The following is a 12,366-nucleotide window of genomic DNA, read 5'->3' as shown; positions in this document are numbered from 1 at the left end:
AGCTCATTGAAAAACAACAGTTTAATGCGCATATCTGGGGGCTTCATTCCACGACCATATGGACGACGGACAAACAACCCCAACCCTCAAAGCAAATATATACAGAAACTCTGAAGTCTTCATAGCCAGTGAGGCTGTAGAATAATGTGTGGGCATATGAGACGGATCATCGTTAAGTGGCCATCACAGCTTACACCTTTACATTTGTAGCTACAGAAGGCAACTGTTAATGCAGTCCAGGCAAGCTGCTCATGTTCCTACTGATGTCAGCTGTTACTGGTTGCTCATGTGCTGCCTGTCTCAGTGTCTCCTTGTGATTGCAACCTGCATGAGTCATGTAGCTGTGGATTACTCTTTCAACTTCACAATGTAACTGTACTGTTCCGGTGTCAACCATGTTAGGTAATGGAAAATCATCACTCATTGTAGTGTCTCAGCAACACGCCATATGCGTTAGTCAGTACTTATTCGGTTTTGTACCTGCAACGTAGCATGCAAAAGTAGGTAGATGTTGTATAATGAGAGGAGTGGTAATGTGAAAATTGTTGATTGGAATCCATAATGCCATTACTCGTGTCTGACAACACTTTGTTCAGGTGATCAGGTTACCGCAGTAAATCCTAAATGTGTCTAGTGTTCACTTACACTTTGACTTTCATATTGTTAGGCAATAATATCAGATTTCCTGATGTCCATGTTCATACAGATATGGGGTTGATACTCAAAGGTGCAAAGGAGTGTATGCATCTCTCCTAATTACATTATATTCCCATCAAAGCACTCATTTGTAGGAATAGAGATTTCAAAGCAGATGATATATTGCACTAAATACAAAGTTAAAATTGATCATGCTTTTGTATCAGGTAAGGGAGATTAATATAATAGAAATGTCACAGGCTTACAGCATGTTATGTCATTTAGGAAACAAATAATACAAAGACTGACTTCCCACCTTTCAATTAACTATACTTGAGTTATACTTATACTTTCTGTGTAATTAGCAAAGTATAATGAATTAATTAATCTTTTGTTGAATCTGCAAAAAAAATCTGCCATGTTCAACTGCTGAGTAGCTCATATGATATCACCAATCGTGTCACAATTAATTTAAATATGAAGCCAAATTCATTCCACTGATGCCACATTGAATATTTAGGACTGCTGTAAATATATAAGAGTGATTCAGAGGCTGAGGAATAATAAAGTGTACTGTGCTCTGCTGTGGGATGAGGGCTTGTTCATGCACCGTAGCAGAATCGTTCCCTCATGTTGACAACAGATTGCTGTAATAATGCTGCATAATGCTCAACAATGTACATAAGTAAGCATCTCTGTGCATGTGTGTCCTACCTTTACAGGAGAGATATGTGTATGAGGTGTGTAGCCATGAATAGCCTCCATGGCAGCGAGATTCTTGTCACTCATATGAAGCATCTCTGCACTTTTCCCTGGAGCCAGATGTGCTGGACTATGCTCCAAGGGGGGCGTCTCCTCATCCTGGTACCTGTACTTCTGCAACACACAAAGAACGAAACAAATTTGATCAGTTTTATTGCCTCTTCCTGGGAGACAGTAATATGCGAACACTTCCTTAGGAGAAGCTATGAGTGAACTCCATCCAGATCATGCACTGTAAATTCAATGCTTGGCATTAACAATTGCCAGATTGCCTGGGGCAACAACACCCTTTGTTTGGGCAAGTGGAAAGTCATACAGTTCTCTGCTCACACACTCAAAAATAGAGGTACCAGCTTGTACCTAAAAAGGTACAAATGCTTGTCGCTGGGGGTGTACTCTTTTGAGAGACATTTCTGTACCCTTCAGTTCTGGTCTATTTTTGTACCTTATCAAGTTCAACCTCACCTTATCAAGTTATGTTTTTTTATGTTTTCACAGGAATAGGCCTGGTCCATGCAACTTAGCAATATTATCTTATCTTTAATCTAGAAATAATCTTCAAAAACTCAAAATACTGACCAGCCATACACTTAGTTTGTAATACATTACAGCCATTAACATTACATTTTTCAATGCTGCAGGTACCCTTATGGTCGAAATGGTACAAATTTGTACTTTATGTCACTTTGAACCCTTTTTCGTACTCTGAAGGTGTGCTTCTGGTCTCTTAAAGGCCAGTATTGTACTTTTGAGAGAACATTTCTTTAAAATGTACCTATAGGTACAGAAATGTCCTTATCTTGTACCTCTATTTTTGAGAGTGCAGGCAAGTGAAAAGAAAAATGCACTGATTTATTTTTCGAGATTAAAAACTGAGTCTTAGCTGTTAACTAACCACTGCTGAGTGTGTCTCCTGAGTCCCATAGGTGTGGAGCAATCAGACTCTGTTGGTCTTAAGCAGGAGTATTTTACTGTCTCAAACAAAGAGCACAAAACAGCCTGAACTTGATTTAGAATGTCCATCTTACCATAAAATGTATTACAGACAGAGTCAAATGTCTTCCAGTGACTTCATAGACACTTCAACAAATGAATACGCTGGGGTTCAGTCAATTGACTTTCCACTTGGAAGATAACTACTCTACCAGTTAGAAGGCATGCATCAATTTGCATCTGGTAAAAAAGATCCTACAAGAAAGAAAAGGTACTTCCAGTAACATTGTGATGAAACTTATTTGTAATTGCTGACAGTTTTAGCATTTGCTGTTATGGCATCAGTACATGGCTCCAGCAACTGTTTAAAGAGTTTGACTTAAAAAGCATAATTGGAGTCTTGACAGAAAATCTTTATTGAAATATCTTTTAATAAGCAGCTGTTCACTGACATTTCACCTTCGTTTAAATCAGATGAAAACCACAGTAACTTTAAATTACTATGCCAATAAGTCACTACATAACAGGCCATTTTTTAAATGTAAAATTTCGCCAAATCTTTATTTATTTATTTATTTATTTATTCAGCTCTCAATTTCCATTTCCATTCAATCATGTCAATTGTAGTGCAGGTTAAACATCATGTTAAAAAGGCAGTGAGTATATTTATTGAAAGGCACCAGACGAAGAGAATGCTTATGTTAAATCACCATCAGAGTACAACCGCCTCATTGATGTAATCCTTTAATGACATAACAGCTTAAATCGCATGCTTCCAACATACATAGCAGAATGGTCTGTGCAGTCAAATGGGCAATCTATACGCACACATCTTGCGTATCACACAACATGTGTGACGCCTACAAGTGCAAAGTATAGAGACATCATACAAACAAAGGCCTCAGAATGTTGCCATTTTGAATTGCAAAGTTAACATCCCTCACAGCCACACGGAACAACTAGAGCAATGATTCAGGACGGTTTTAAAGTAGCAGATCATGCAGCTTCTTCCTAGTTACCTCACTCCCCTACCAATATCCCACACCTGGGCAGCCTGCCAGCAGCCCACTGTTTTAGCCACACATGGTAGGTTTCATTCTAGGCGTGATGACACCAAATCTGCACACAGCATTTTCCATCACAAATACACAAAAAGGTGGGCAGTATCACAGTGGAGATCAGTCACACTGTCCCGTGGCTTTGAGCTTGTGTTTTCTACTAATATGTACCCCTAAACCCCCCCACCTCAACCTCACAGTGCACAACTGCTGCACTGCAGATGTAAAGCAGACCATTCTGAAAATAGAGAAACATAGATGGATTTCCTTGATGACCAAAGCCTGACACTTTCCCCCTCTCACTCTTCAGGTTTTTTGGGAGACAGACGGAAGAGGGAGGTGCATAAGTGAGCCCCATCTCAGACAGGCTGCCTAGCAACCAGAGCAGAGCAGAGATTGCAGTGCCACAGTTGGGGCTGGCAGCATCGGTCCTGGATCACATTACACTGAGACAGCAAGAAAGAGAGGGAGTGAAATAGAGATGAAGATAGAGGAGAAAGTGAGGGGGATGGGTAAAAATGAAAAAGTGAGGCCATCAATAAAGGGAAAGAGAAAACAGCAGCGGAAAAGAGAGAAAATAAATAGTTGTCGGGAGCACTGTTCTTAAATGAAAGGTTAATACACAGGAAACAATTGATTTTTCTGTTATAAACACTAAGGAATCAGGCTTTGCCATGGTAATATTCATACACCTTAAATACCATCAACTACGTTTATACTAAATCATTCTGATCCTAATCCTAATTTATCCTAATCTTAATCTAAAAAAATGGGATTCACATGAAATAACAGAAAAAGTCAACGTAGAACCTGGAAATATTAGTGAATTACACGAATCACTGCTCAAAGTAGCCTTAAGCTCTTCAGTGTCCACTGCCTCCACTTCTCCTGCATGACCAACATTCATGCTGCCATGCTGCCTTCTGTCCTACTGGTGGGGGATGTAACATTCAATTCATGTAACAAAGCATCCTTCTGGAGAGGGGTTTAGTGAAGTAAACTAAAAAAAACATGGTTCACTTATCAGAAGCTGATGGATATGTGCAGTAAGTACAACGTAGCAGTGGGCAGCTTAAGAAGCATTTTACAAACAGCACCTACATGACAGAGTGTACACCAAAGGCATTCTTTATGCAGCGCATCAGCTACATTTTTACCAAGCATTTTTTAACATAAGTTTCTGATTAGCTGGTTAAAATGGAAGTAGACAGCTTTTAGTCCTGAGTACAAAGAAAACGAACCTTTGCTCTAACTGCTATGCAGGAACCGCTTTTTTTCTGCAACTTTACACACAATTACGCACACACACACTGACTAATTATCAAAAACTTTAAGCCTGTTGTCAATAAATACTTTTCATTTTATGTATTTAAATCAAGCAAACATTTTTACACTTGAAGACACAAAAAAGCAGTGTTGCACTCTCAAACTATATTAAAGAGTACATGGACAAAAGGGATGTTCAGTGTTTTATAGCAAAAACTATAACTAGAAGCATGTCTGTATTGCCAAGTTGTAGCAAAAACATGCACTCATACCTACTGAAAAATTAGTGACAATGCATAAATCTATTCATAATATAAAACGGCTAAATCTATTTTAATAAATGATACTGGTTAGTTTACCTGTGTAAATCTCAGTATATAATAGATTGCAGCAAGTAATTGCTTCGAACTGTAGCAGAAGCTCCACACAGAATAATCTTTGCAACAAATTCTTCCAAGTCTCTCATATTTTACTGCCTCTGTAAATCACCCTGCTAGGAGTCTTCTAACATCTCTAAGGAACTCCTGTGCAGAACAGGTCATTATAGCAAGGGCTTCATCAATTTGCAGGAGCAGTTGTTGGTTGTCTCATACAGTATTAAGGGCTACACGCTGCACGAATGAATGCGTTCTGCCTTTATTGGTGAAATGAGTTTAGTTAATATGGATCAAATATCATACTCTATCTATCATTATTACAGTTTGTAATTTAAAGACTGTGTTTGAGATTTTAAATCACCCTGCTGTCGGTAATGCAATAAATGCTAACCTTGCCGCTTAGGTGTATAATTTCCGAGAAACTCATGCTGGAAATGCAGTTGACGTGTTAGGTGTTACAGAAGCCACAAGCAGCCCATCAGGTGTAAATTAAAGGTGACAAATCCTCTGAATGTAATATTTTGAAAGTTCACTGTTCACTTTTATGATGAATCCATTTCTTTCTGTAAAGCCCTGAAGGAGAACCAGAGGGATTTAATGCAGTGCTAAATCTATGAGACATTCTGCATAGCATTAGGTATGAACTGTACACTAAATTTTACTATGTGCCTCACAATACAGCTCATCAAATAAATCCAGACAGACAGATGTTTTGAATTTAATCAGTGACATAAAAACTTGTTTTTGAAATTAACTCATAAGCTAAGACTTGTTATTTTCCTTTTTTTCCTGTCTTATGGCAGCTGTTATGTTGAACCAAACATCTTATTTAAAAAAATTAATCCAAAATACATATAAATGTAAAATGGATGAATCACAGACATACATGTTTATTGTTTAAAACAGTTGCTTAAAAAAGTGGTACACCATATAGCTTTGTAATGACATCGTTCATTCAGCAAATATTCGTTTGGATATTATTTTGCTAGATGGAGTATTTGAAATGAATGCCTCTTTCTCTCAGCTGTTTTAATAGTGTCCGAGGCTTAAGATTTTCCACAGGGAGGCTTTAGTCCCGTCCTCTACTAGCATGCAACTTTTAGACGCTTCCCTTCTCCCACACACACACCTGAAGCAAATTGCTGAATTCCCTCATCTGCATGCCATTCGGTCCTGCAGAGGCCTGGTAATGAGGCATTCGTTTGATTCAGGTGCATCTAAAAGTTGCACGATAGTAAATCTTAAAGACGGAACTTGGGCACTCCTAATATAGCACTTCTATCAGCAGAACAGCAGAAATTAATTTACCTCCCTAAACATAAAATATGTAGGGCCCAACACCTGCTGGATGTTACCAAGCTGCCTCACTCCGACTCACTGTAACCTATAAACCTGCCACACTTAAACTCGTTGCTTTTCAGTAACTTTAAAAAGTCCGACTGAAATTGTGTTAGAATAATAATAGCAATGCAAAACAGTGCATTTCCTGTGTAGTATGACCCATGTTTGTCTCCGTATGCTGTCTGCACATCCTCTTTCCATCACAGTCCATTGGAATAAAATCAGTGTTGCATTCTCAGTTGATTATCACTCTGACGTGTCTTCACAAGTGATAAACCTCAAACACAGCTTTCATCTAATTTGCAATCTCACAATTGCTGTTGCCAGCCAACACCCACTATTTCAACTGTTTATTTCATGTATATGTAAGATTCAGAAGATGGAAAAATTCCCCCATCTACTGCCAGCGACAACTTCAGGCTATTCTACAAGGTGTCACAGCGCGGCTCTTTGACAAGCGGGTAGCCTGTAGCTACATTCATTTCAAGAACAACAACAGACTTTGCATTTACCGTGGGGCACAGAGCTACAAGCTTCAGCTAGATATGAATGTAATATCCAAAAGGAGGAGATATAACAAAAAGGGGGTTCTTCCTCACCCCCATTTAGATGCTCAAGATTCTTTACCCAAATTTAAGTCTTATGTTCAGCAGTCATTAATCTCTTTGCTGTGTTGTAATTCAAGAGTGAACAAAGCTTTAAGTCAAACACTTAAAACTGTAAAAGAAAGAATTCCAAGTATTTTGCAGGTAAAGACGACTGAAGACACAAAGGAGAATGACTGCAGTTGTTTTCATCAAGATAGAAAGACTCCCTTTGTTACACAGTTTCCTATTGAGCAGTACCTTGACTGTATCTCTCAATTGTCCCATAGGGAGCTGATGTAGATGCCCACTATACTCAGCAGAACTACTGTATAAACAAGATCCGATGGAAAACTTTGAAAAAATACTTTCAGCAGCATTTTCTTTTACAAATCTCATTAGTATCCCGGCCGACCTGAGACTTACTTCCCTAATAACAATCTCAAAACAGGTGCAAGCACCAAGAGGCTTTACTGACCATAAAATGTTATAAAGAATGCAAAACAAACGGCTCCTGCTTCAATGCTCAACACAGTTTTTAATGTCTTAATATTTCAAGCTTACATATTGTCTTGCTAATTTATGTTTATCTTATCTTAATGACATTCTGAATTTTGTTTGTGTAGGATGATTCATTGCTGATAAGAGTCCCACACAGAGGCATCATCCTCAAATTTAATAACCAGACTAGAGACACAGATACAGTAAATGGTGCCATTGTGAGTTCTTGGCTGTTGCTCTTCTACTGATGGTTATGGGGAGAGGAAGGTGGGAGGGAGGGGGGGTACCTTTATTTTACTGGAACTTCTTTGAGACAAGAACCACTTTTAGGAGCTGCCAAATTATGGGTATAATACAATTATGTAAATCCAGATTAAAGAATTACAGATTGCCTGTTTGATTGGACACAAGTGAAGCTCAGATGCAGATGTTGCATGAAAAGATGCTGACCTCGGAGCGAACGTGGTTTTAGAATATACAGGAAACTGAAACCTCACGAGGCTACATATGTCTAGCTTTTCAGGTCATTCCTGGCATGCAGTTGAACAATGAGAAGACGGCTTTAATAGGCTGCATTGGATTATTTTTTTTATTGCATTGCAGGAGTCCATTATTTAATTGTTGCCTGACGTTCACAGAATGCTTTGCCTCATAATACATTTGGAAAATTACGAACAAAATTAAACCAAGTTTGTCTGAAATCTGAATGTACAGATGAAGTAAGAAATGAAAGGGCCAATAGTTCAGGTGTTGCTGCAACCAAAGCCAGTGGTAATCATTTGTTCCCTTCCCCCTCTGTTCACTGAAGCATGCACACCATTTTTATGCTGAGTACATAGATTTTTATGTATATTGCATATGTAGTGGGGGGTGGATTGTAGTGTTAATCCTCATCAGTCGTCTGTGTTGTCCACAAACACAATCAAGCGAGCAGAAGCCATTTTACACTAAGTACTGCGAGGATGCTCATGTTGTTTCAACAAAATGAACATGTAGAAAATGCAGCAGTGGTTATTCCCCGTATTCCCTCATATCAGTGGATCACCAGCCGTGACTGCAAACACAGCTGTTTAGATGCAGAGTAGTAAGCGTTGTTTGTAAGCATTGTAGGTAAATCACCTTCTTTTCAGCTTTTCCACCTTCTTGTCAACAAAAGGGAATCAGAGATTTGTTTCAAGTATCACAAATAAATCAGATAACAACATCTGAAAAACACTTAATATGTTTATGACCGATACTGTCGTTTGTTGTTCCTTTAGCTGACAAATAGAAATACTGCCTTATGTTTTGTTTATTATAAACATTCAAGACCTGAAGGGTAAGTAACTGTGACTCTGTTTGCACTTGACTGAAGCTGAGAATTTATTCAAGTTTAGAGGCTGATCATGCAAAATCTGCTTGCCAAATGCTTACTGAGGTGGCTTTTTGATTTATTACATTTTGCTCTGTGTCTGACAAGAAAAGACAATTGAACGTTAAATGCAGTCTGCTATTGGCCACTGGCTGTAACAAAGGCCTATAATGGTTACTTGCATGGTGGACCACCATTTATGAAGCCTTGATGCACATGCGTCCAGTAGTAGGCAAGCCATGTTGCACTAATATGGAAATATAACTCTGGTGGCTTTGACATTTGCAAATGATCATGTTGGCAAGCTTGAACAAAGGAGCTCTTTAAATAAAGCAAAACTGCCTCTTGCAACCCCCCACCCTCACATGATCTGCTCTATAATCCCACAGCTACTTGTTTTAAACAGCATGATTTAAGTTTGTTAGTGACCTTAACAGATGTATAAACCTAACCACTGTAGAGTGACCATTTTAATGTAATATTTCCTGATAAATGCTTCAAATCTATTGCTTTCACATACATTATTTGATAGTAGACAAGCAGAAGCAATGTATAAGTATACAGGCAAGATACAAAGGAGTCTTAATGGTGTGATGTTACACCCAGAAAAGAGCATTGCTACATCCTGACCAATTTTTTCTTGCTTTACTAATAAAGCTGGAGCTCACATCTCTTTCAACAGAAGGTAACAAACATGAGTATAAAATAGGTCAATTTAATTGGAATAACTGTTTCCAAAGCAACACAAATGATTACAGCTTGGAGGGGATATGTAAAATCAGTCCCTCCCATAAGCATAGTAATAGAGATGATACACTGCTATCCTCTTTTTGAAAACACCCTCTAATACTCGTTACTCTCAATCATCTTGTTAAATGGCTGGAAGGGATTGACAGAAGGTTATTTTCCTGACTATATTCCAGTAAAGTCATCAGCGAATCAATTGTCAGGATGAAGAGATTATCGATCTTGATATTGAGATGAAGGCATGGTGATCCCTAAGTTTTAAATCATTAATTACATGAATACTTTGTTCCAATCTCAGCTCAGTCTTTCAGATATTGTTACACATTACACGGCCTTCAGTGTAACTGCAGTGCTGAATTGTAGCCTCAAGACAAACTCTAGCAAGGCAAGCTGTTTGCATTAAATGTTGTGAGGCCATCAATGAGCATTAAGCATAAAGAGCATATTAAAGCACTGATGAATGCTCACAAACAGTTACTAAGATTTTGAATTTAAAACAAAATAGTATTTTGCATGGCTTTTTTCCGAACAACAAGGTTATACAAACAATATGTCTTGAATGATTTCCTTGGGAAATGATCAGGCATGTTTAAGCTCTTGTGACATATTTTAGCAAGCACAGTCTCCAGAGAATAACCTAAAAGAGTCCATAATATGAAGTGGAAGGACATTCAGTAGAAGAGGAATGTAATTATCCAAGGACCCAAATTCCAGTTTTAAAAACTTCCCAGGAAACTGTGACCGAACACAAGCTGTCAGGACTCGACCTGTGTGCAGGCAGATATTAGAATACAGAAGCTAATAATGAGTCCTCGGACATAAATAACAGAAGCACCATGGACGGATACAAATGCCAATGTAAAGGTTAGGATAATGACATAATGAACACTGCAAAAACCAACATGTATGTATATGACATGTGCTTAAGATTAACTTAATGCCACTCTTATAGGACAGATCTGTTAAAAGCACCACTGCAAACTTCGGCACAAATAAATATCTCTGAGCTGTTAATCCATGTTAATTTAAAAACCTGCCTCTTCTAACAGAAAAAAAACATTTGCTGTGAAGATAGATTTCGCTGGCTGGCTATGATGACTGTAGAAGCAGCTTTAATTCATAGGAAAATGTCTTCATATTCTCCTCCACTAAGTGCCTCAGATGGAAATAGAGTGGGATATGGAAGAGCGATGCATGGGGATACATGGGATTATCTCTGTTTGTAATATCCAACATTCAGCTCAGCAGGACTACTCTGTAAGTATCATAGAAAGCAAACACCCCTTCCAATTTCACATATAAAACTGTTGCAGCATTAACCAGAATAAACTCAATATCAGGAAAAAATGCTGCTTTGAATCGACTACATAACTAATCAAAAAAAGTGAAGCAGGCTTTTAGCAATAAAACAGAACAGGAACCTAAATGTTGTGGCTGAATTTCCAAACATATTAGTTTAAGCTCTGCAGGCACGTCCTATGCATGTCCTTCTGGCACGTGAAGGGATGATTCCTGGCTTGAGATTGCAGTGTGGTCAGATTTGGCTTTGGAGCATGAACAGACTAGAGTACCATGTGGAGGGAAACTCTGAGCTGGCTGCCATGGTGGAATCACCTGAAGTTGGGAGGGAGGCAAATCTGGCATGTGCACAAGCTGTGAATGAACGTACAGGATCACGCATACTCATCATAATTAACCAAAACCACACTGCAAACACACAGCTCAATGCCTCTGTTTTTTTGGTTTTTTTTGTTGGTTTTTTTTTGCTGATAAGAGACTGACAGGCTTGGTTCTGATTCATTTGAAACTACACAGTTCAGTTTTCCATCATTTCAAACTGGGATAAAACATCTGTTGCAGTGTAGGATTTGTCTGATTACTAACCTAAGTAGCCATTTACAATAAAGTGCATTTCCCAAGGTCAAAAATTATACCATGCAGCTTGCTTGGGTGGATTGCAGAGCAAGAAATGAACTTGAGGTATTTTTAGCGGTATTGTGAAGATATTGGAGATAAAATCTGATTGGGAAAAATGTTAAAGGCAGCAAACATTAATAGTAAAGTGTATATATCTCAAAACACAGCCATGCCTGACAAGGGTGCTGTAGCTATACGTGCATATGGAAATCGGCCATCTATGAACATGAACACCCGACCACAATATGTAAACGTGATATGTTCTGATTAAAACAGTACCTGCAAAACATATGGTCATCACGAGGCAGGTGAGGGAGACAGCCTATCTGTGGGCTTCTAATTACTAATCTGAAGAAAACTGCGGCTCAAATTAGTCAAAGAGTAATCAATCGCAGACAAAGCCAATAGGATCACAAACCTAAACGGCGATTTCCTCTAGAGGCCTTCCTCTCATTCATTATTCCATATTTGTACAAATAGCTGTAAGATTGCAGCCACAGCTGCATCCGCCTCCAGCTTACCTTGCACCCGAACATGAGAGAGAGGGTCCGGTTGCTGCAGATGACCTTACACTGGCACATGACCGGCGAGAGACACTTTAAATTCCTGACAGGCAGAGACATCAGTCCAGAGCCTCACACCGGGCAGACAGAACAGAGCACAGCTCGTCGGTCCGCCGCCACACTCACTCACAACCACGATGCAAGCAGGCGCGAGCCGCGGTGGCTGAGGAGAGCTGCGGTGGGAGGGGAGGAAGAGGGGATGATGCTCGTTAATAGGCCGGCTTCCCCACCGTAATATGACCATAGCGAAAGCGTTTCTCAGGTCCAGTGTTGGTGTTTTTGTTCAACTTCAAATCGTTCATTTTTGAGACAGAACACGTCGGTTGTCAT

General features: G+C 39.0%; 1 protein-coding gene across 1 annotated transcript in view; it reads right to left on the bottom strand.

The window, feature by feature from the left end:
- dlg4a (discs, large homolog 4a) overlaps window positions 1-12,096 on the bottom strand; it is a gene marked incomplete at both ends in the record, with an annotated part of 38,909 nt that extends 26,813 nt beyond the window's left edge. Inside the window, 2 exons of the mRNA XM_079247415.1 lie at window positions 1,351-1,512; window positions 11,995-12,096. Of these exons, the coding sequence (XP_079103541.1) occupies window positions 1,351-1,512; window positions 11,995-12,096 (264 nt within the window). The remainder of the gene's footprint in view (window positions 1-1,350; window positions 1,513-11,994) is intronic.
- Between the last annotated feature and the right edge of the window lie 270 nt (window positions 12,097-12,366).

This window comes from Telmatherina bonti, assembly GCF_933228915.1.
Source record: "Telmatherina bonti genome assembly, chromosome: 10".
NCBI classification, from domain to species: Eukaryota; Metazoa; Chordata; class Actinopteri; order Atheriniformes; family Telmatherinidae; genus Telmatherina; species Telmatherina bonti.
This window is presented reverse-complemented; position numbering and strand designations above follow the sequence as displayed.